This window comes from Ornithodoros turicata, chromosome 3, assembly GCF_037126465.1.
Source record: "Ornithodoros turicata isolate Travis chromosome 3, ASM3712646v1, whole genome shotgun sequence".
Lineage (NCBI taxonomy): Eukaryota > Metazoa > Arthropoda > Arachnida > Ixodida > Argasidae > Ornithodoros > Ornithodoros turicata.
This window is the reverse complement of record NC_088203.1, coordinates 46199439-46224836: the sequence shown is the minus strand read 5'-3', so window position 1 is coordinate 46224836 and position 25398 is coordinate 46199439. Positions and strand designations below refer to the sequence as shown.

The 25398-nt window shown below is 46.3% G+C and overlaps 2 protein-coding genes and 1 long non-coding RNA gene across 3 annotated transcripts; 2 read left to right on the top strand and 1 right to left on the bottom strand.

The window, feature by feature from the left end:
- Window positions 1–2000, top strand: LOC135389421 (uncharacterized). Its single transcript, XM_064619471.1, has 6 exons — window positions 1–82; window positions 717–827; window positions 881–1123; window positions 1226–1397; window positions 1461–1609; window positions 1679–2000. Exons 1-6 carry the CDS (start codon window positions 1–3, stop codon window positions 1852–1854), a joined length of 933 nt encoding a protein of 310 aa, XP_064475541.1. The 3' UTR covers window positions 1855–2000.
- A 1470-nt stretch (window positions 2001–3470) lies between these two features.
- On the bottom strand, window positions 3471–4664 carry LOC135386997 (uncharacterized). The gene is made up of 3 exons (XR_010420771.1): window positions 4572–4664; window positions 4101–4316; window positions 3471–3534 (listed from the first exon to the last, which is right to left on the bottom strand). It is a non-coding gene; the product is annotated as an uncharacterized LOC135386997 (long non-coding RNA).
- A 2867-nt stretch (window positions 4665–7531) lies between these two features.
- LOC135389420 (putative nuclease HARBI1) lies at window positions 7532–9093 on the top strand. The gene is made up of 4 exons (XM_064619470.1): window positions 7532–8077; window positions 8415–8528; window positions 8601–8862; window positions 8921–9093. The coding sequence occupies exons 1-4, from the start codon at window positions 7532–7534 to the stop codon at window positions 9091–9093; spliced, it is 1095 nt and encodes a 364-aa protein (XP_064475540.1).
- Window positions 9094–25398: the final 16305 nt, after the last annotated feature.

Below are 25398 nucleotides of genomic sequence, written 5' to 3'. Positions count from 1 at the left end.
ATGCAGAACGAGAGGGTGGCAGCAAGTGTCAACATGGAAAAAGAGGCGCTCATCAGGAGTATTCAGTTTCTAAAGGAGCGAGGTGAATGCTTTGAATGTTCATTTGCATACATTGCGTGCAGTTTACGTTTTCCTTATGTGTTGATGTCGTATGAATGCAATAGTGTACAGGTCCCGTGGAAGCATGTGTGACGATATCAACTCTGCCGGTCAATGAGCAGGTTAATTCTTAGGAGCTTATACGAGCTCTCGCTCTATCTATACTTCCATTCTGTATGGCTTTGTTGTAGCACGCAATGAGATCAAAGCATCACAGCTGAGAGGCAGCAAACGAAAAGAAACCAATGTAATGCTTGCGAGTAAAACCCCACAGTACCAGTGTTCCAAGGAGCTCATTCTGTCACAAATACTGTGTCCGGTTGTCATTCACTGTGCACATAATCTGCAATTGCTCTCACATTTCACGTACGCCAGAATGTTGAATTATGCTAAACCTTATTTTCCATTCCCAAGCCATTTCTTACTGGCTTTTACCTGTCGAGGCCTGCTAAAATGAATGCTTTTCGATATAAATGCTGCATATTTCCCTGCATGTTTCTGAGTTTTTGTTGCATAAATGCCTACATGTTTTATCAATTTTTAGTGCGTTTAAATCTGTGGTGTAGTGATTACCTACAGTGTGAATTTTCTTGCTTATGCTTTGTTTGTTCGAGCAGGCATAAAGCTGAACTCCATAACAACAGACCGTCACCCTGCCATAAGAAAGTACCTTGAGAAGGAAGAACCAGCGATAAGGCACTTTTTCGACATTTGGCATATCTCAAAAAGTTAGTTGAATCACGTTGTGCGGTATGATGTCCTTCACAGTGCATTGTTTCAGGTGTGAAAAAAAAGCTGACCGCGATCAGCAAAAGCGCCAACTGCCACAGCCTAGAGAGGTGGATCCAGGCAACGTCTAACCACCTGTACTGGTGTGCAAAAGCCAGTGGAGGAGATGCTCGGCTGACAACAGATGCATGGCTAAGCATCCAGAATCATGTTGTGGATATTCACAGTCACCATAATGGATCCTACCCACGCTGCCTTCATGGTCCAATCACAGATGGAGACTGGCTTGACCCCGGTAAGAAAAAAAAAAAACAGTATTGCTTTTTATGTTTTGGTTTCTTGTTATACTGCAATGGTAGATGTTTAATCATAATACAATATGTAATAATTGCTGCAGATTCTTTGGCTTACAAAAAATTCAAAGAAGTGACTGGGAACCCACGCCTTCTCAAAGATGTTGCCCAGATGTCTGCCAACACTCAAACTTATGCCCTTGAAAGCTTCCACAGCCTCCTGATCAGGTTCGCGCCAAAATCTGTGGCGTTTTCTCCCGAGGGCATGCTTTGCAGGTGAGTCATTTGGCATCTATTATTTCATAGGAGAAGAAAGTGACCAGCATCAAATTCTAACAGGACTAGACTGGCTGCTCTGCATTATAATGAAAATGCCCAACGCAGCCAAGCGGAGACACTACGTGGGGACCTACGTTGGAAAATCAAGAACTCCAAAGCGAAGCAGGGACACCAAGTGGCTTGTCCTGTCAAGACTGCCCCTACATTTGGTACACACCTTGTTTTACATTGACGTTCAGATTCTCTAATATGTCATTTGTCCTCTCCTTTTCCTTCAGCCTACATTGCAAAGCTGCTTGCTGAAGCAGAAGTGCAGTGCAGGTCGCATGCGTCATTTCAGGAGGCAAGCAAGCAAAAGCAGACACGGAGCTTCCCAGCGCCGATGAGCCACTCGAGGCAACAACTGCCTAAAGAAGTCATCGTGGCTGCCAGGGTGTCAAGACTAGGCACCTGATAGAGGCACCTGGTCATGATCACATTGCATATCTGCTGCTTTCAAGCTTGTTGTCTGTTTGAGGCTCAGATTTGTGGGTGAGTTATGCTTATGTAAAGTAATTGTGGTAATCACTTTTCTGTAATTAGGGCTATCTTGCTTTCTGTTGCAGCTGTAGTGCAGAGGATATGTCATTTTTGTCATATTTTTGTTTCAGTGTTGTTACAACAACGAAGAACAGCTGAGGGTGGCTATAAAAGCAGACACAACCAATACACAGGCCTCGGAGACAGACTTGGGGGAGGGGGGGCTTGCTTGGAGATGACGGCGCGTTGCACAATGGTAAAATAGAGGAAGTCGTGGAACAGGAGATGGAGGGAGATGCAGTTCCCTTTGCTCTCTGGTACTGACTGGCGACTGCAGAAAACACATGATCATTCCTCAGCTAGCCTTCATTGGGGAGCTTACTGTACCGGGTTACCATCAGAGTACATGGTATGTCAGATACTGCACAAAACAGACCTCTACTCAAGAAACGTCCTGACGTAGGTAGACAGATTGAAACCGAAACAAATTGGAGGAGGAGGGCTGGGTTCTACGAATGGGCATTTGCTACTGAAAGAAAGTAGGACTGAAGCTTGCGTCCCTTTCTGGGACCATCATAACACCCTCAAGACCATGGCTTTCAGGTGCATCCATGTTCGCCCCTAGCTCTGAGCGTAGCTGTAGCGCTGTCGAACACTAGGATGTCATTTGTTTACAAGCAGGGAGGTCTGTTGTTTTCTGTATGTTTTATGGTTATACATATACCATAGTTCAGCATTCGAAATGCACGAAAATGCGTATCAGGTGCTTTAGTACATATATTGATAAACAGTGCATGGTTTCGCATAAGTCTGCCATTCGATGATATTTGTTGGGAGCTACCATATACATCACCCTCAGAAGTGCCCTGAGACCATTGATCACGTACATATGGAATAAGCTGCAAACTGTTATGGAGAGGGTGCTTGCACTGTCACTGTCAACATGCTCCCATTACATCAGACCGCTTCCTCTTCTGCTGCATATCTGAACGCGTATGCTACCAGTTTTTCATTAAACAAAAGGCATGTCACACATATCACTTGGGGTTTGCTCTCGGCAACAGCAATGGTGGTGCACGTCTCATACTGGCATCCAGAATTGTTTCAAACACAGACTTGACTTGTGTGACAATTTGTTTTATTCATGTAATTTCCAAGACTATTAGCAGTACAATCAAAAATATAAGGATGCACGCAACTTACACATTTCTGTCAGTTGTACAAGTAGTACTTGTTAGTTGCTGCAACCCATTTCCACAAACACTCTGTTTCAGATATAAAAAAAAATGCTGTAAATAAAGCATTAGCAAGTTCTTGCCAGCTACACTTAGTGTGTGCAATGTTGCAATGTTCTGCTCAATCTGCAGACCCTACACTGTACACGGAAACTACCTTTTTCAATCGTGGAAATAAAGAAATGAATACGGTGATATGCAAGACTCTTTATTCAGCTACATTTTCCTTTCTAGGAAAGCGAAAACCTCTATAAGCTCTCGAAGGAAACTGTTTCCTTATTTTATTTACCACGCATGATGGCACGGGTTTCCTATTGAATTTTCCCAAGTACTCCCACACCCACAGAATAAACTGTCGGTAGGATGTGTATCGGTACTGCCTGAAAAAAAATGTTGTGGATGGCATGATAATAGATAAAGTAGAATCCTGCAATGGGTGCTAACTACTTTGATAGATCTTTTATCTACAACTACCAATTACTTCTGCAGAGTATAATTATAGCTACAGAGTAACTACATTTTACATTAGACTCACAACTACTGCAAGCACTTTGAACTAGATTTGCAATTCCACTCTTAATTATTTTGATGCACAAGTTTTATCTGACAGCATGACAAACAAACCTCAGCTTCACATGCAGTTGAACTACCAAAAAATAAGGTAGCTACACACGTCCAATTACTCCTTGTAAGGTAAATGCAGTAGCTGCACAATTATTCGTAATGTACTGTAATTAGTAGTTTAGCTATAAACGTGGTTGACCTACTGTTCATCACTGGAGGAATCCTATGTATGGCTGCATTATTATCTCCGAATGTCAAAACCAACTGATGAACGTACCACATGAGTGCAGGGTGTACTATGCAGTTTTATATGAGTATACTTGTCTTCGTGCTGTATAACGTCATAGTAAGAGTTCCTGCGCTTTGTACTATGCATACTTACTCGTTCCTGGCTTTCCCCGTCTTTACTCCGCGTTGCCGAAGATCTCGGTTCGCCAGACGGAGCACAACCTCATTTAGACACGCGGTAGCGAATTCCTCGTGTTCCGTTATGCATTTGAGTTCGTGTTCCTCGATCATTTCGCAGGTTGTCGGGTAATCGAAGCAGCACACGGATTCCGTGGACGTTGGCATGTTGATGCAGAGTCCGCATCGGCACCTATAAAATTAGGATTAAAGTTACCATACGTGTGCGGTGCGGTCTCACATATAGTAGTCAAGTAGAGATAAGAAATGTGGTGCCATAAGATTGGGAGAAGATGCGCCAGTATGCACGCTGGAGGTGCCGGGAATATTGAAGCCGGCGCAGAGCCTAAACTCCCTTTTGTTCATGTTACTACCGACCAGTTGCAACACAAGGCAAGCTTTGTCTTTGCACGTAATACAACGAGCTGTATTAGCTATATGCACTCACCAGTTTGTGTTTCCGATCCGTGCAGCGTGGTCTTGCACGTCATCTGCGAATGGTTCCGACGACTGGGTTGCCGATGACTGGGTTGTCGACGTACTTTGGTGCGAACCACGGGGCGTCGCGTCATATGATAACAGCCCAATTGTTGACGTTCGCATCAGCATTAGGCGCTCAGTATCACTCAGTTCACTCGGAAATGCCATGGCGCTGGATCTCGGAACCACGGAGCGCAAAATGTAGCTCCACACAAACACACGGAGCACTCCGCCGCACAGCTGATATTGAAGCCTGTTTATTGGTTGGTAAATCGGAACGTCATATTCGGAGCTCGGCCCACCGATTGGACGGCAAAATGCGACGTAGCCCTTATGACGTATGCGTAGTGGAGAGAGGCGCGCTGGTTACTCATCTTTGAAAGCATTTATATGGGTCACTGATCTGGCACGAGCCGAACGAAATGTATATTTGGGTATTATGACCTGCGTTCTTTCATGGGGTACCATTTTTTTTTAAATGTTAGTCGTCCTGTTTACGGCCCCTTTAATGTTAAAAAATCTGAAGCATTACCGGCCATTGATATTTTGCATCAGTTTGCTGCTAACATTAATGTGGCGACATTTTCCTATTATATCACTCATGTTCATATCTATTTGTTATCAATGTATGGTCGTTGTATTACGTTATACTCATGTTATATTATGTATTGACAACAACCAATCAGAAGAACATATTGGTTGTTTTTGGGGACCGTGCCAAAAATGAATTACTATTAACATCATTACAAGTCTGTCATACAAATGCATCTTCTACAACAATGTCATCTACAACAGAGATGTTGTCAGTTATGTATGAAAATAAAGCATTCTATGTATATACAATATTGAATGGACATATATGCAAATGTGTGGATGTACAGGAAAAATAAAACGTGTGGAATGTACTGCAGAATATACCCTGTTTGCAGGCAATACTGTTCGCCGTTGTTAAATGAAGTAAAACATTTCAGATTTTTAACTGCTGTCGTCAAGTGCCTCTAGCCTTGCTTTTTTTTCCCAGTACATTGATTTGTGTTTTGCAGCTTCAAGCTCATAGGTGTGCAGACGTTCAAGATAGGAGCGGATCTTCCTCTCTCGTTCCAGTTGCATGTGCAGGATTTGTATTTGTAACATGTGCTGCTCGTGATCATACTGCTGCTGGCGTTCCAGTTTCTGCGCGTACGCAGCTGCTGGGGTAGCAGTAGGCCCTGCTCTTGCTCTGCTACGTCGTCTTCTCCTACAGTATAGTGAGTGGTGAGACGAGAGTGCAGCAGACACACCATACACTTTGTTTTTGTTCTCACAAAATGAGGCCTATGGGCAATGAAATGGTCTATTCTGTATACTTGCCATCTAGGTCGTGTCAGGTACAACCTACTGCCGCGGTGATATCACAAGTGACATGCGGCTGTAGCGTACCCCTTGCGTAGCCCGTACATGTAGGGGTTTGGGCGCTTGGGTACAGTATAAGACGAAGAACACGCTGAATATCTTTGTCAAAGACAAATGGAGAAGTGGCAATAACACTTAATGCAGTCATTCTTACTTAAGTCAGCGTGTTAGGTAAATAACTTTCGAGGAACATCTTTTGCTAGGGCATCACAACAGACATGCACAAGCCTTTGCTGAGTGTGGCTCTTTTTTATGGCTGTGTAAGTGTGACAAAGGTGGTTGGCTACATGCACATGGCAATATACAGCTTTGCACTGCTATAGCACATAGCCCATATGCAAGGTGCGCATGGTATTCAATGTGACGTTAAGTTTATATGTTCATGTTATTTTGTTCAAAGCTATGACATCATCTGTGAGGCCTTTGTTACTGTAGTAGCTTGCAGGAACTGGCACAATATCATTCAAGGCAGCTGTGATTATGTGTGTGCACCTCAGGCCCTAGGTATGGAGCTTAGCCTAGGCATGGAGCATAAGGCAGGGAGCTAACAACATATATGAAACTGAGTGACCAAGAACTTGACAGCACCACTTGACATTGCTGCAAGGTGCTTACCTGTGTCCCTGTGTTGCAGTTTGTGAAGGTGTAGTGGTATTGTTGGCCACTTCAGTGACCACTGGTGTCGTTGGTTGGGCTGCTGTGATGCTACCGGATGGACACAGGACGGGACTGCTGAACAGAACGAGCATGTTAGTCTTTCTCTTTCCATTACAGTGTAGGTACCGCCTCCTGTGATGACAAACTGTTTACAAACCTGGGACCTTCCTGGGTTTCTCCTGCCACGTCAGAGGCTCGTCTGCAGGAAACAAAAAGAAAAAGAAAATATTATTTTGTGAAGGGACGCTGTCCTTGTGCATTATCTGACGGTTCAGATTCTGCCGCAGTTGCATCGTCGTCGTATTCGTTGGTGTCTTTGTGAAATTCTTGCGGTAGAGCCTCCCAAATGGGTTTTGTCTATTGCGGACAGCTCAAATTCAGGGCCCCCGCCAGTGCCGCAGTGCTCCTTCTGATATATTCGAACTTTTTGTTTTGCGGCCAATTTGAGGCGCTTCCACTGTCCCTTGATGGCATCTTCTGATCGCGGGCCAAACGCGGTCATGGCATTGAAGCGTTCGGTTATGGCCTGCCACGCATCGTTTTTCTTTCTCAGTGTGTGTATGTTTGCAGACTTGTCCTCGACAATGCGAACATACTCCAACACAAGCTCTGCTACATAAAGCTTGTCGGCAAACTCCCAGTTTTCTGACCTTACTCGCTTCGTTGCCATTTCGCGCTCAGGTGTCGTCTGCTATGCAACGGTCGTCTAGCATGGCACATTATCAACGTAAAAACAACATACTAAAGATACATCTGGTGAAAGTAGAAAAATATATGTATTTCGACGAAAATAGGCGGATTTCGTTACCCAAAGTTTAAAGTTGCGCTCACGCGACGCGCACCGTTGTCGTCTGCTACGACGCCAAATATCGCGACATTATGATGGAGCTGCGGGAAGTTAACGAACTCGAACAGCTAGATGATTTTGAAAGGAACTCATGGACGAGAACTATCAGAGATCGTCTAGATCCTTTCACAACATGGAGCGGTACAGGTTTCAAGCGCCGATACCGTTTCTTGAAGGACACCGTACGGTTCATTATCGACACTGTGCGGCCTGACCTGCCGGCGAGCGAACTCAACTGTGCGATCGCACCGGAGCTGCAAGTGCTTAGCGCGTTGCGACTCTTCGCAAAGGGCTGCTATCAGGACGACGCCTCCGACATGCACAGGTTCAGTCAGCCCACGCAGTCACGGATCGTCAGAAGAGTTGCCGAAGCCCTAGCCAGCAGGCGGTCCACTTTCATAAAATTTCCGCTGTCCCCAGCCGAGCAAGAAGGGGCAAAGCACAAATTCCAGAGAATATTTAGCTTCCCATTGACCTTGGGTGTTATAGATGGCACCCATGTGCGGATTAAGAGCCCTGGCGGATCGACTGCACAGATGTATATCATCAGGAAAGGATATCACTCCTTAAATGTGCAGGTATGTTATTCTGCGGAGTAGCAGCGTGCAAAGATGCAAGTGTTGTGCTGAACCGGCATGGCTATAGCAACACGGTTATGTGCTCAGGAAAACAAGCAGTATTTCAGTTCAGTACAGTACAGTACAGTTCAGTTCTCTAGAGGTGCATGTCTGACATGTCACTATACTCAATCTCCCTAAAAATTAATACGTACTTATACTAGGCCAGGGCACGGTGGTGGCAAAACTGCACACATGTAAAACTTCTCTCCACTTTGGTTGACAGGTTCCAGAAGCTGATGTCAATACGCATGAACCATATGTTCTTTGTGTAACTGGGTTTGTCTCTCACTTCCAGCTGGTGTGTGATGCCGACGAATACATCACAAATGTCGTTGCTCGGTGGCGGGGCAGTGCACATGACTCAAGAATATGGGAAGAGTCAGAGCTCCACAGAATATTTTCCTCTGGTGTAAGTCACTCGACTGCTGTTGTAGTGAGCTATTTCAATAAGCTGTGAACAAAACTCCTTCACTGCAAACAGGCAATAGATGGAGTTCTCCTCGGGGACAACGGCTACGCTACGAGTGAGCACCTCCTGACCCCACTGCTCATACCACGCACAGAAGCTGAAGAGCGGTATAACAATGCTCACCGTCGCACAAGGCAACTCATTGAGCGTGTGATTGGTCAGCTGAAAAATAAATTCCGCTGCCTCATCAGAAAGCTTGAGACGAGCCTACAGACAACAAAGGCCGTCATCGTTGCTGCATGTGTCCTTCATAACATTGGAAAGACATATGAACGTGGGTCACACTAAACATGCAGTCCAGGAACCTTCCACTAAAAGGCAAACTTTTTCAGGTGAGGAAGCCGACGATGCCTCAAGCACGGGAGACGACAGTGCCTCTGATGATGATGCTGACGTCCACCCTCCAGCGGCAGACACGTCAGACACAGAAGAATATGAAGTTCCTCCCATTGGAAGTGGAAGGACATTCCGTTCTAGTGTCATTGAAATATATTTTAATTATTAATGACCATGTATCTACTATCCCCATGTACCTATCTGTATTCATATCATACATATATTCCTCAACATGTATATTCCTCGACATTGTAATGTGACAGTATAGTTTTTATGTGTGCCTCTTACACTCTCGACAGCTCACATGCGACTGCAGTTTCTTTCTGTGTTCAAACATTTTACTTCACTTGACAACGGCAAACAGTCATGATCACAAACAATGTATTCTGCATCTACAACTAGCGTTTTATTTTTCCTCTAATCGCAGCATGCATGCACACATTTTTATATATGTCCATTCAACATTGTATATACATATACCCGTAGAGTGCTTTCGTTTTGTACATTACTGACGACACTGCTGTTGTAGAGGACATTGTTGTAGACGGCTGCATTTGCACCACAGACTAGTACCCATGTTGATGTCCGACATCCTGCTTTTACAGTAATGACATCCCTCCTGTGACCGCACAGTTTCTTTCTGTGTTTGAGTGTTCAGTGTGGAAATTGACGGCTGCATTTGCACCACAGACTAGTACCCATGTTGATGTCCGACATCCTGCTTTTACAGTAATGACAGCCCTCCTGTGACCGCACAGTTTCTTTCTGTGTTTGGGTGTTCAGTGTGGAAATTGACGGCTGCATTTGCACCACAGACTAGTACCCATGTTGATGTCAGACATCCTGCTTTTACAGTATTGACAGCCCTCCTGTGACCGCACAATTTCTTTCTGTGTTTGAGTGTTCAGTGTGGAAATTGACGGCTGCATTTGCACCACAGACTAGTACCCATGTTGATGTCCGACATCCTGCTTTTACAGTAATGACATCCCTCCTGTGACCGCACAGTTTCTTTCTGTGTTTGAGTGTTCAGTGTGGAAATTGACGGCTGCATTTGCACCACAGACTAGTACCCATGTTGATGTCCGACATCCTGCTTTTACAGTAATGACAGCCCTCCTGTGACCGCACAGTTTCTTTCTGTGTTTGGGTGTTCAGTGTGGAAATTGACGGCTGCATTTGCACCACAGACTAGTACCCATGTTGATGTCAGACATCCTGCTTTTACAGTATTGACAGCCCTCCTGTGACCGCACAATTTCTTTCTGTGTTTGAGTGTTCAGTGTTCTCATCATAATAATACTTATGATTTAGCATAGACAATACATGTGTCAGTCTTCAGCATTGTTGCGTGTCAGACCTATCAAATTACTTGTACACTGCATTACGAGGTGGAAAAACAGCATGACAATAACAACCGTCACCTCTGATGTGCACATATTTCGCAGTACTGGTAACTGTGTTGCGTGATTCCCTTTTCACCAGTACATTTGCACACTACATGTCCGTCCTTAACAGTTCCTCCTTTTCATGATCCCCTATGTGTTACCTAAGTGTAAGAAATTGCTTTTCCTACCTCAGGTCGCACTCCACGCCCAAATGTACAGCAGTAATTTCCACTTCTCAGTGTTGGTACTTCTCGTGCCAATAAGAATGTCAACAGTACTGCTGCTCTTCATTCTAAGCCGCCCAATAGAATTCCACTCTGCTGCGATATAACATGTCACGTGCAATAGAGCTGTGTCTCCAAGCACAATGTAGGAAATATTTATTTTCCCCATTGCACGTGCCATTGGATCCCATTGTGCCCTTCACAACTACACTAACGTGGAAATGCATAACAAGCTTTATTGATTTAATGCAATGAAACTATTCAAAAGCACGAGGTACAGGCACAGCTGTGAGAACACAGTGTGAATCACGGTCACAGGTATGTATTGGCAGTAATCACATCCCAGAAGAATGTTGCTCTGATAAAATCTGTAGCTTCCTTTAACAGGTTTCTTGTGTTTTGTCTCTTGCTGAGGCAGTCTATAAAACCACATCTACTGTTAGCAAATGAGAAATAAGCATAAAAGCAAGTAGTTGTCACCTTGAATATTTTCCAACGTCACAGTGCATCATAGTCGAGAAAATGTTGGTTGTTGGCATATTTGCACTCCCCTTCTGGTGTGGTGTGCTGGAAACAGTAGAGCACACATTTTAGCTACACATGTAGTTCATATGCTTCCTTATACAATTTTGAGACCTTCACTTCTCTGTGGATAATGTCCTAAAACGGCAAGTTTTAGGAGACATAATTTTGCACGCTGCTGACAGGGGTATATCGACATCCTGACTACATCAGAGGCTGCTTTGCACCCTGCTGTTGTGTTTATATGCTCCTGCGGAGCCTCTAATTTGTGCATACAAATTTGTCGGCACAAAACACAGCTGGAAATATATCCTTGTATATCGATGCGGAAATTCGCTCCTGTACCTTTATCGAATAACCAAGTCTGATATCCTAATGGCATGCGTTTTTGTCAAAATTACTCGCAGTCGACATATACAGCAGCACCCTGCATTGAACCTTATAAGCATAAGCAGATCTTACCTGTATAAAATTGTGGCAAGGGACATGCTCATAGCGATTTGGCATTCTTGACAAGCGAATCAAGCCTTCAAGGGGATCTAGAGCTTTCTCCATACGGTGCCTTTTCCAGAGTCAGACCTGAAATATTGTTCCATGGTCATGCACAGGGACATCCAACATATACCGCCAGGTACTCTCAAAATACTATTATTTTGGAACATCACTCTATTAACACCTCCAAGGCGGGCTACATGTGCCATCCTCCTGTGTAGCTGAAAAGCACATGGAGAGTTAACTGCCCCATAGAACCCCCCTTTTGTGGCCTCCGTGTAGTTCAGCAGAAGCATCAAACTTGCGAAATCACACGTTTTGTCATTCACAATAACCGAAGCATTATGCGCCAGCCCCATACGTCAAACCCAGCAACATCACAGTATGAGGCGCTACAAAACCAACACGAATACATACAATATAGTGTAGTGAGGTATAACAGAGGCACTTACGAGCTCTATTAAAAGTACCACGGATAATCAGCGTCGTTTTGGTCGCTGGAGGTAACAGCTGTGTGCAGCGCCGGCGCCGTACAACCATGCACCATTTGTTAGCTTTGGATCGGAAAGTGACTTGTGTCTAGCTGCCAATGTTGACATCACTAACTTTGACGTTCTTGGTTTTAAATTTTTGGAGCGGATTTCAAAATTAGACACCATATTGATCATTACCTTTTTTGTCGGCGGCGGGCGTATTCCTGGTATCGCTTCACTTCGCTCACGAGTTCCTTACACCGTTCTTTTTGCTTAGTTTGTGCAATTTCGACTTGAAAAATAGGCAACATGATCTAGCAAAAACTATTTTTTCGGTTGTTTATCGAAAGGCTCATTCACACCTGCTCCGCGCTAGACCGGCTTTAAACTACCTCCACCCCTAGTCTAAGCCTGTCCTATGTAAATACACGAGAATTAGACTGTCGCTAGACCGCCAGGTTTAACCCGTGTGAACGGCGAACGAAACGAGGCATTCAGGGCAAATATTGATTCCAGTGTGAGAACGTCCGCCTTACAAACACTTCTAGTAGCTTTACAAATCAAAACTTACCTGAATTTCTCCGAAAATTTTCCGGCGAACCGTAGATTAGGCCTATGCGCTGCGCATACAAACTCCATGGAGGTCGCCATGGGCCTCACTGCAGACGGGTTAGACCACCGGAGTGGTTGTTCGTGATTGGCGGACGAAGTACTCACGTGATCAACTTAAACCAGACGTCACTAAACCACTGGCTAAGTGGGACTGGTGAATACGGGCAATTGTGTTTAGTATAATATATGCGGCACTGAATAATTTTGTTTGCAGTGGATGCTGCCCCTCATCATTGTTTATTTCAAACAAATGTATCTGTCTTTTAGGAATTTGTATGATACGCTGTAAGAAAATTTTGCGTTATTTTGCTGCACAAGTGACTGCTAACTCTGTTGCCGGCATATGTGCACAAAATATCTGCATATGCGTGCGTATTCTGCACAAAATCTCTTTTTAGGACACAGTTCTGCAACAAAGGGCACACATATATGCAATAAACATATATAATGTAAGTTTCATAGTGTTGTGTTGTATACTGATGAGCGCTCGTAATCCGCTTATGCGGGCGTCATTAATAAATCATATGGCAGCCCTTAGATACAAATATATATAGTTTGAGGTAAGAAGATTACCAAACGACCACGGAGTTTTACAGAAGTAGCAAAAAAAAGAAAAAGACGCGAAAACAGATTTTAAGTTCATTGTGTAGGGAGACGTTAAAATGTAAAAGGGACGAGGGGTCGACGTTTCGACAGTAGCACTGTCTTCGTCAGGATAAAAGTGCGTAGGTGGTTACGCTACTTATCCTGTATGTGATGTCATAATTGGTACGAGCACGCCACAAGCGTTTGTCAGTGAGTCAGATTCGGGAATGTTCCAGAAGGTGAAGTCCGGGTGGTGATGTCATTCGCCTTTGGTCACCGCTTTACTTTTTAACCTCTCCCTAGGTAATAAACTAGTGTTTGTAACTTCCCTAAATCTGTTTCCGCGTCTGTTGTTTGCAGCTTCTATATATATATATATATATATATATACATATATATATAAAGAGGGGGGAAAGCCATTAAAAGAATAAGTAAATGATGCTAAACGTGTTTGAAATTCAAACTTACAGAATAAGATGGCTTCTATGGCTGCACGTAGAGAAACAGATACTCATTGAACGATGCGACAGCACCAGAGGACACGTGTTTCGCCGTGTTTGCGGCTCATCGGCCCTGGGTAGCTGCGCATCGTTCGGGATTGGCAAACCAGGGGTCACTCAGCGAGTGATATACACCTGGGAGGGTGACTGAGCACTCCTCAATGCCACAGTGCAAGCCAGTGAAGTATAAAGAGGGGGGAAAGCCATTAAAAGAATAAGTGAATGATGCTAAACGTGTTTGAAATTCAAACTTACAGATTAAGATGGCTTCTATGGCTGCACGTAGAGAAACAGATACTCACTGAACGATGCGACAGCACCAGAGGACACGTGTTTCGCCGTGTTTGCGGCTCATCGGCCCTGGGTAGCTGCGCATCGTTCGGGATTGGCAAACCAGGGGTCACTCAGCGAGTGATATACACCTGGGAGGGTGACTGAGCACTCCTCAATGCCACAGTGCAAGCCAGTGAATTATAAAGAGGGGGGAAAAGCCATTAAAAGAATAAGTGAATGATGCTAAACGTGTTTGAAATTCAAACTTACAGATTAAGATGGCTTCTATGGCTGCACGTAGAGAAACAGATACTCATTGAACGATGCGACAGCACCAGAGGACACGTGTTTCGCCGTGTTTGCGGCTCATCGGCCCTGGGTAGCTGCGCATCGTTCGGGATTGGCAAACCAGGGGTCACTCAGCGAGTGATATACACCTGGGAGGGTGACTGAGCACTCCTCAATGCCACAGTGCAAGCCAGTGAATTATAAAGAGGGGGGAAAGCCATTAAAAGAATAAGTAAATGATGCTAAACGCGTTTGAAATTCAAACTTACAGATTAAGATGGCTTCTATGGCTGCACGTAGAGAAACAGATACTCATTGAACGATGCGACAGCACCAGAGGACACGTGTTTCGCCGTGTTTGCGGCTCATCGGCCCTGGGTAGCTGCGCATCGTTCGGGATTGGCAAACCAGGGGTCACTCAGCGAGTGATATACACCTGGGAGGGTGACTGAGCACTCCTCAATGCCACAGTGCAAGCCAGTGAATTATAAAGAGGGGAAAAAGCCATTAAAAGAATAAGTAAATGATGCTAAACGTGTTTGAAATTCAAACTTACAGATTAAGATGGCTTCTATGGCTGCACGTAGAGAAACAGATACTCATTGAACGATGCGACAGCACCAGAGGACACGTGTTTCGCCGTGTTTGCGGCTCATCGGCCCTGGGTAGCTGCGCATCGTTCGGGATTGGCAAACCAGGGGTCACTCAGCGAGTGATATACACCTGGGAGGGTGACTGAGCACTCCTCAATGCCACAGTGCAAGCCAGTGAATTATAAAGAGGGGGGGAAAGCCATTAAAAGAATAAGTGAATGATGCTAAACGTGTTTGAAATTCAAACTTACAGATTAAGATGGCTTCTATGGCTGCACGTAGAGAAACAGATACTCATTGAACGATGCGACAGCACCAGAGGACACGTGTTTCGCCGTGTTTGCGGCTCATCGGCCCAGGGTAGCTGCGCATCGTTCGGGATTGGCAAACCAGGGGTCACTCAGCGAGTGATATACACCTGGGAGGGTGACTGAGCACTCCTCAATGCCACAGTGCAAGCCAGTGCATTATGAAGAGGGGGGAAAGCCATTAAAAGAATAAGTAAATGATGCTAAACGTGTTTGAAATTCAAACTTACAGATTAAGATGGCTTCTATGGGTGCACGTAGAGAAACAGATACTCATTGAACGATGCGACAGCACCAGAGGACACGTGTTTCGCCGTGTTTGCGTCTCATCGGCCCTGGGTAGCTGCGCATCGTTCGGGATTGGCAAACCAGGGGTCACTCAGCGAGTGATATACACCTGGGAGGGTGACTGAGCACTCCTCAATGCCACAGTGCAAGCCAGTGAATTATAAAGAGGGGGGAAAGCCATTAAAATAATAAGTAAATGATGCTAAACGTGTTTGAAATTCAAACTTACAGATTAAGATGGCTTCTATGGCTGCACGTAGAGAAACAGATACTCATTGAACGATGCGACAGCACCAGAGGACACGTGTTTCGCCGTGTTTGCGGCTCATCGGCCCTGGGTAGCTGCGCATCGTTCGGGATTGGCAAACCAAGGGTCACTCAGCGAGTGATATACACCTGGGAGGGTGACTGAGCACTCCTCAATGCCACAGTGCAAGCCAGTGAATTATAAAGAGGGAGGAAAGCCATTAAAAGAATAAGTAAATGATGCTAAACGTGTTTGAAATTCAAACTTACAGATTAAGATGGCTTCTATGGCTGCACGTAGAGAAACAGATACTCATTGAACGATGCGACAGCACCAGAGGACACGTGTTTCGCCGTGTTTGCGGCTCATCGGCCCTGGGTAGCTGCGCACCGTTCGGGATTGGCATACCAGGGGTCACTCAGCGAGTGATATACACCTGGGAGGGTGACTAGAGCACTCCTCAATGCCACAGTGCAAGCCAGTGAATTATAAAGAGGGGGGAAGCCATTAAGAGAATAAGTGAATGATGCTAAACGTGTTTGAAATTCAAACTTACAGATTAAGATGGCTTCTATGGCTGCACGTAGAGAAACAGATACTCATTGAACGATGCGACAGCACCAGAGGACACGTGTTTCGCCGTGTTTGCGGCTCATCAGCCCTGGGTAGCTGCGCATCGTTCGGGATTGGCAAACCAGGGGTCACTCAGCGAGTGATATACACCTGGGAGGGTGACTGAGCACCCCTCAATGCCACAGCGCAAGCCAGTGAATTATAAAGAGGGGGGAAAGCCATTAGAAGAATAAGTAAATGATGCTAAACGTGTTTGAAATTCAAACTTACAGATTAAGATGGCTTCTATGGCTGCACGTAGAGAAACAGATACTCATTGAGCGATGCGACAGCACCAGAGGACACGTGTTTCGCCGTGTTTGCGGCTCATCGGCCCTGGGTAGCTGCGCATCGTTCGGGATTGGCAAACCAGGGGTCACTCAGCGAGTGATATACACCTGGGAGGGTGACTGAGCACTCCTCAATGCCACAGTGCAAGCCAGTGAATTATAAAGAGGGGGAAAAGCCATTAAAAGAATAAGTAAATGATGCTAAACGTGTTTGAAATTCAAACTTACAGATTAAGATGGCTTCTATGGCTGCACGTAGAGAAACAGATACTCATTGAACGATGCGACAGCACCAGAGGACACGTGTTTCGCCGTGTTTGCGGCTCATCGGCCCTAGGTAGCTGCGCATCGTTCGGGATTGGCAAACCAAGGGTCACTCAGCGAGTGATATACACCTGGGAGGGTGACTGAGCACTCCTCAGTGCCACAGTGCAAGCCAGTGAATTATAAAGAGGGGGGGGGGGAAAGCCATTAAAAGAATAAGTAAATGATGCTAAACGTGTTTCAAATTCAAACTTACAGATTAAGATGGCTTCTATGGCTGCACGTAGAGAAACAGATACTCATTGAACGATGCAACAGCACCAGAGGACACGTGTTTCGCCGTGTTTGCGGCTCATCGGCCCTGGGTAGCTGCGCACCGTTCGGGATTGGCATACCAGGGGTCACTCAGCGAGTGATATACACCTGGGAGGGTGACTGAGCACTCCTCAATGCCACAGTGCGAGCCAGTGAATTATAAAGAGGGGGGAAAGCCATTAAAAGAATAAGTAAATGATGCTAAAAGTGTTTGAAATTCAAACTTACAGATTAAGATGGCTTCTATGGCTGCACGTAGAGAAACAGATACTCATTGAACGATGCGACAGCACCAGAGGACACGTGTTTCGCCGTGTTTGCGGCTCATCGGCCCTGGGTAGCTGCGCATCGTTCGGGATTGGCAAACCAGGGGTCACTCAGCGAGTGATATACACCTGGGAGGGTGACTGAGCACTCCTCAATGCCACAGTGCAAGCCAGTGAATTATAAAGAGGGGGGAAAGCCATTAAAAGAATAAGTGAATGATGCTAAACGTGTTTGAAATTCAAACTTACAGATTAAGATGGCTTCTATGGCTGCACGTAGAGAAACAGATACTCATTGAACGATGCGACAGCACCAGAGGACACGTGTTTCGCCGTGTTTGCGGCTCATCAGCCCTGGGTAGCTGCGCATCGTTCGGGATTGGCAAACCAGGGGTCACTCAGCGAGTGATATACACCTGGGAGGGTGACTGAGCACCCCTCAATGCCACAGCGCAAGCCAGTGAATTATAAAGAGGGGGGAAAGCCATTAGAAGAATAAGTAAATGATGCTAAACGTGTTTGAAATTCAAACTTACAGATTAAGATGGCTTCTATGGCTGCACGTAGAGAAACAGATACTCATTGAGCGATGCGACAGCACCAGAGGACACGTGTTTCGCCGTGTTTGCGGCTCATCGGCCCTGGGTAGCTGCGCATCGTTCGGGATTGGCAAACCAGGGGTCACTCAGCGAGTGATATACACCTGGGAGGGTGACTGAGCACTCCTCAATGCCACAGTGCAAGCCAGTGAATTATAAAGAGGGGGAAAAGCCATTAAAAGAATAAGTAAATGATGCTAAACGTGTTTGAAATTCAAACTTACAGATTAAGATGGCTTCTATGGCTGCACGTAGAGAAACAGATACTCATTGAACGATGCGACAGCACCAGAGGACACGTGTTTCGCCGTGTTTGCGGCTCATCGGCCCTGGGTAGCTGCGCATCGTTCGGGATTGGCAAACCAAGGGTCACTCAGCGAGTGATATACACCTGGGAGGGTGACTGAGCACTCCTCAATGCCACAGTGCAAGCCAGTGAATTATAAAGAGGGAGGAAAGCCATTAAAAGAATAAGTAAATGATGCTAAACGTGTTTGAAATTCAAACTTACAGATTAAGATGGCTTCTATGGCTGCACGTAGAGAAACAGATACTCATTGAACGATGCGACAGCACCAGAGGACACGTGTTTCGCCGTGTTTGCGGCTCATCGGCCCTGGGTAGCTGCGCACCGTTCGGGATTGGCATACCAGGGGTCACTCAGCGAGTGATATACACCTGGGAGGGTGACTAGAGCACTCCTCAATGCCACAGTGCAAGCCAGTGAATTATAAAGAGGGGGGAAGCCATTAAGAGAATAAGTGAATGATGCTAAACGTGTTTGAAATTCAAACTTACAGATTAAGATGGCTTCTATGGCTGCACGTAGAGAAACAGATACTCATTGAACGATGCGACAGCACCAGAGGACACGTGTTTCGCCGTGTTTGCGGCTCATCAGCCCTGGGTAGCTGCGCATCGTTCGGGATTGGCAAACCAGGGGTCACTCAGCGAGTGATATACACCTGGGAGGGTGACTGAGCACCCCTCAATGCCACAGCGCAAGCCAGTGAATTATAAAGAGGGGGGAAAGCCATTAGAAGAATAAGTAAATGATGCTAAACGTGTTTGAAATTCAAACTTACAGATTAAGATGGCTTCTATGGCTGCACGTAGAGAAACAGATACTCATTGAGCGATGCGACAGCACCAGAGGACACGTGTTTCGCCGTGTTTGCGGCTCATCGGCCCTGGGTAGCTGCGCATCGTTCGGGATTGGCAAACCAGGGGTCACTCAGCGAGTGATATACACCTGGGAGGGTGACTGAGCACTCCTCAATGCCACAGTGCAAGCCAGTGAATTATAAAGAGGGGGAAAAGCCATTAAAAGAATAAGTAAATGATGCTAAACGTGTTTGAAATTCAAACTTACAGATTAAGATGGCTTCTATGGCTGCACGTAGAGAAACAGATACTCATTGAACGATGCGACAGCACCAGAGGACACGTGTTTCGCCGTGTTTGCGGCTCATCGGCCCTAGGTAGCTGCGCATCGTTCGGGATTGGCAAACCAAGGGTCACTCAGCGAGTGATATACACCTGGGAGGGTGACTGAGCACTCCTCAGTGCCACAGTGCAAGCCAGTGAATTATAAAGAGGGGGGGGGGGGAAAGCCATTAAAAGAATAAGTAAATGATGCTAAACGTGTTTCAAATTCAAACTTACAGATTAAGATGGCTTCTATGGCTGCACGTAGAGAAACAGATACTCATTGAACGATGCAACAGCACCAGAGGACACGTGTTTCGCCGTGTTTGCGGCTCATCGGCCCTGGGTAGCTGCGCACCGTTCGGGATTGGCATACCAGGGGTCACTCAGCGAGTGATATACACCTGGGAGGGTGACTGAGCACTCCTCAATGCCACAGTGCGAGCCAGTGAATTATAAAGAGGGGGGAAAGCCATTAAAAGAATAAGTAAATGATGCTAAAAGTGTTTGAAATTCAAACTTACAGATTAAGATGGCTTCTATGGCTGCACGTAGAGAAACAGATACTCATTGAACGATGCGACAGCACCAGAGGACACGTGTTTCGCCGTGTTTGCGGCTCATCGGCCCTGGGTAGCTGCGCATCGTTCGGGATTGGCAAACCAGGGGTCACTCAGCGAGTGATATACACCTGGGAGGGTGACTGAGCACTCCTCAATGCCACAGTGCAAGCCAGTGAATTATAAAGAGGGGGGAAAGCCATTAAAAGAATAAGTGAATGATGCTAAACGTGTTTGAAATTCAAACTTACAGATTAAGATGGCTTCTATGGCTGCACGTAGAGAAACAGATACTCATTGAACGATGCGACAGCACCAGAGGACACGTGTTTCGCCGTGTTTGCGGCTCATCAGCCCTGGGTAGCTGCGCATCGTTCGGGATTGGCAAACCAGGGGTCACTCAGCGAGTGATATACACCTGGGAGGGTGACTGAGCACCCCTCAATGCCACAGCGCAAGCCAGTGAATTATAAAGAGGGGGGAAAGCCATTAGAAGAATAAGTAAATGATGCTAAACGTGTTTGAAATTCAAACTTACAGATTAAGATGGCTTCTATGGCTGCACGTAGAGAAACAGATACTCATTGAGCGATGCGACAGCACCAGAGGACACGTGTTTCGCCGTGTTTGCGGCTCATCGGCCCTGGGTAGCTGCGCATCGTTCGGGATTGGCAAACCAGGGGTCACTCAGCGAGTGATATACACCTGGGAGGGTGACTGAGCACTCCTCAATGCCACAGTGCAAGCCAGTGAATTATAAAGAGGGGGAAAAGCCATTAAAAGAATAAGTAAATGATGCTAAACGTGTTTGAAATTCAAACTTACAGATTAAGATGGCTTCTATGGCTGCACGTAGAGAAACAGATACTCATTGAACGATGCGACAGCACCAGAGGACACGTGTTTCGCCGTGTTTGCGGCTCATCGGCCCTAGGTAGCTGCGCATCGTTCGGGATTGGCAAACCAAGGGTCACTCAGCGAGTGATATACACCTGGGAGGGTGACTGAGCACTCCTCAGTGCCACAGTGCAAGCCAGTGAATTATAAAGAGGGGGGGGAAAGCCATTAAAAGAATAAGTAAATGATGCTAAACGTGTTTCAAATTCAAACTTACAGATTAAGATGGCTTCTATGGCTGCACGTAGAGAAACAGATACTCATTGAACGATGCAACAGCACCAGAGGACACGTGTTTCGCCGTGTTTGCGGCTCATCGGCCCTGGGTAGCTGCGCACCGTTCGGGATTGGCATACCAGGGGTCACTCAGCGAGTGATATACACCTGGGAGGGTGACTGAGCACTCCTCAATGCCACAGTGCGAGCCAGTGAATTATAAAGAGGGGGGAAAGCCATTAAAAGAATAAGTAAATGATGCTAAAAGTGTTTGAAATTCAAACTTACAGATTAAGATGGCTTCTATGGCTGCACGTAGAGAAACAGATACTCATTGAACGATGCGACAGCACCAGAGGACACGTGTTTCGCCGTGTTTGCGGCTCATCGGCCCTGGGTAGCTGCGCATCGTTCGGGATTGGCAAACCAGGGGTCACTCAGCGAGTGATATACACCTGGGAGGGTGACTGAGCACTCCTCAATGCCACAGTGCAAGCCAGTGAATTATAAAGAGGGGGGAAAGCCATTAAAAGAATAAGTAAATGATGCTAAACGTGTTTGAAATTCAAACTTACAGATTAAGATGGCTTCTATGGCTGCACGTAGAGAAACAGATACTCATTGAACGATGCGACAGCACCAGAGGACACGTGTTTCGCCGTGTTTGCGGCTCATCGGCCCTGGGTAGCTGCGCATCGTTCGGGATTGGCAAACCAAGGGTCACTCAGCGAGTGATATACACCTGGGAGGGTGACTGAGCACTCCTCAATGCCACAGTGCAAGCCAGTGAATTATAAAGAGGGAGGAAAGCCATTAAAAGAATAAGTAAATGATGCTAAACGTGTTTGAAATTCAAACTTACAGATTAAGATGGCTTCTATGGCTGCACGTAGAGAAACAGATACTCATTGAACGATGCGACAGCACCAGAGGACACGTGTTTCGCCGTGTTTGCGGCTCATCGGCCCTGGGTAGCTGCGCACCGTTCGGGATTGGCATACCAGGGGTCACTCAGCGAGTGATATACACCTGGGAGGGTGACTAGAGCACTCCTCAATGCCACAGTGCAAGCCAGTGAATTATAAAGAGGGGGGAAGCCATTAAGAGAATAAGTGAATGATGCTAAACGTGTTTGAAATTCAAACTTACAGATTAAGATGGCTTCTATGGCTGCACGTAGAGAAACAGATACTCATTGAACGATGCGACAGCACCAGAGGACACGTGTTTCGCCGTGTTTGCGGCTCATCAGCCCTGGGTAGCTGCGCATCGTTCGGGATTGGCAAACCAGGGGTCACTCAGCGAGTGATATACACCTGGGAGGGTGACTGAGCACCCCTCAATGCCACAGCGCAAGCCAGTGAATTATAAAGAGGGGGGAAAGCCATTAGAAGAATAAGTAAATGATGCTAAACGTGTTTGAAATTCAAACTTACAGATTAAGATGGCTTCTATGGCTGCACGTAGAGAAACAGATACTCATTGAGCGATGCGACAGCACCAGAGGACACGTGTTTCGCCGTGTTTGCGGCTCATCGGCCCTGGGTAGCTGCGCATCGTTCGGGATTGGCAAACCAGGGGTCACTCAGCGAGTGATATACACCTGGGAGGGTGACTGAGCACTCCTCAATGCCACAGTGCAAGCCAGTGAATTATAAAGAGGGGGAAAAGCCATTAAAAGAATAAGTAAATGATGCTAAACGTGTTTGAAATTCAAACTTACAGATTAAGATGGCTTCTATGGCTGCACGTAGAGAAACAGATACTCATTGAACGATGCGACAGCACCAGAGGACACGTGTTTCGCCGTGTTTGCGGCTCATCGGCCCTAGGTAGCTGCGCATCGTTCGGGATTGGCAAACCAAGGGTCACTCAGCGAGTGATATACACCTGGGAGGGTGACTGAGCACTCCTCAGTGCCACAGTGCAAGCCAGTGAATTATAAAGAGGGGGGGGGGAAAGCCATTAAAAGAATAAGTAAATGATGCTAAACGTGTTTCAAATTCAAACTTACAGATTAAGATGGCTTCTATGGCTGCACGTAGAGAAACAGATACTCATTGAACGATGCAACAGCACCAGAGGACACGTGTTTCGCCGTGTTTGCGGCTCATCGGCCCTGGGTAGCTGCGCACCGTTCGGGATTGGCATACCAGGGGTCACTCAGCGAGTGATATACACCTGGGAGGGTGACTGAGCACTCCTCAATGCCACAGTGCGAGCCAGTGAATTATAAAGAGGGGGGAAAGCCATTAAAAGAATAAGTAAATGATGCTAAAAGTGTTTGAAATTCAAACTTACAGATTAAGATGGCTTCTATGGCTGCACGTAGAGAAACAGATACTCATTGAACGATGCGACAGCACCAGAGGACACGTGTTTCGCCGTGTTTGCGGCTCATCGGCCCTGGGTAGCTGCGCATCGTTCGGGATTGGCAAACCAGGGGTCACTCAGCGAGTGATATACACCTGGGAGGGTGACTGAGCACTCCTCAATGCCACAGTGCAAGCCAGTGAATTATAAAGAGGGGGGAAAGCCATTAAAAGAATAAGTGAATGATGCTAAACGTGTTTGAAATTCAAACTTACAGATTAAGATGGCTTCTATGGCTGCACGTAGAGAAACAGATACTCATTGAACGATGCGACAGCACCAGAGGACACGTGTTTCGCCGTGTTTGCGGCTCATCAGCCCTGGGTAGCTGCGCATCGTTCGGGATTGGCAAACCAGGGGTCACTCAGCGAGTGATATACACCTGGGAGGGTGACTGAGCACCCCTCAATGCCACAGCGCAAGCCAGTGAATTATAAAGAGGGGGGAAAGCCATTAGAAGAATAAGTAAATGATGCTAAACGTGTTTGAAATTCAAACTTACAGATTAAGATGGCTTCTATGGCTGCACGTAGAGAAACAGATACTCATTGAGCGATGCGACAGCACCAGAGGACACGTGTTTCGCCGTGTTTGCGGCTCATCGGCCCTGGGTAGCTGCGCATCGTTCGGGATTGGCAAACCAGGGGTCACTCAGCGAGTGATATACACCTGGGAGGGTGACTGAGCACTCCTCAATGCCACAGTGCAAGCCAGTGAATTATAAAGAGGGGGAAAAGCCATTAAAAGAATAAGTAAATGATGCTAAACGTGTTTGAAATTCAAACTTACAGATTAAGATGGCTTCTATGGCTGCACGTAGAGAAACAGATACTCATTGAACGATGCGACAGCACCAGAGGACACGTGTTTCGCCGTGTTTGCGGCTCATCGGCCCTAGGTAGCTGCGCATCGTTCGGGATTGGCAAACCAAGGGTCACTCAGCGAGTGATATACACCTGGGAGGGTGACTGAGCACTCCTCAGTGCCACAGTGCAAGCCAGTGAATTATAAAGAGGGGGGGGGAAAGCCATTAAAAGAATAAGTAAATGATGCTAAACGTGTTTCAAATTCAAACTTACAGATTAAGATGGCTTCTATGGCTGCACGTAGAGAAACAGATACTCATTGAACGATGCAACAGCACCAGAGGACACGTGTTTCGCCGTGTTTGCGGCTCATCGGCCCTGGGTAGCTGCGCACCGTTCGGGATTGGCATACCAGGGGTCACTCAGCGAGTGATATACACCTGGGAGGGTGACTGAGCACTCCTCAATGCCACAGTGCGAGCCAGTGAATTATAAAGAGGGGGGAAAGCCATTAAAAGAATAAGTAAATGATGCTAAAAGTGTTTGAAATTCAAACTTACAGATTAAGATGGCTTCTATGGCTGCACGTAGAGAAACAGATACTCATTGAACGATGCGACAGCACCAGAGGACACGTGTTTCGCCGTGTTTGCGGCTCATCGGCCCTGGGTAGCTGCGCATCGTTCGGGATTGGCAAACCAGGGGTCACTCAGCGAGTGATATACACCTGGGAGGGTGACTGAGCACTCCTCAATGCCACAGTGCAAGCCAGTGAATTATAAAGAGGGGGGAAAGCCATTAAAAGAATAAGTAAATGATGCTAAACGTGTTTGAAATTCAAACTTACAGATTAAGATGGCTTCTATGGCTGCACGTAGAGAAACAGATACTCATTGAACGATGCGACAGCACCAGAGGACACGTGTTTCGCCGTGTTTGCGGCTCATCGGCCCTGGGTAGCTGCGCATCGTTCGGGATTGGCAAACCAGGGGTCACTCAGCGAGTGATATACACCTGGGAGGGTGACTGAGCACTCCTCAATGCCACAGTGCAAG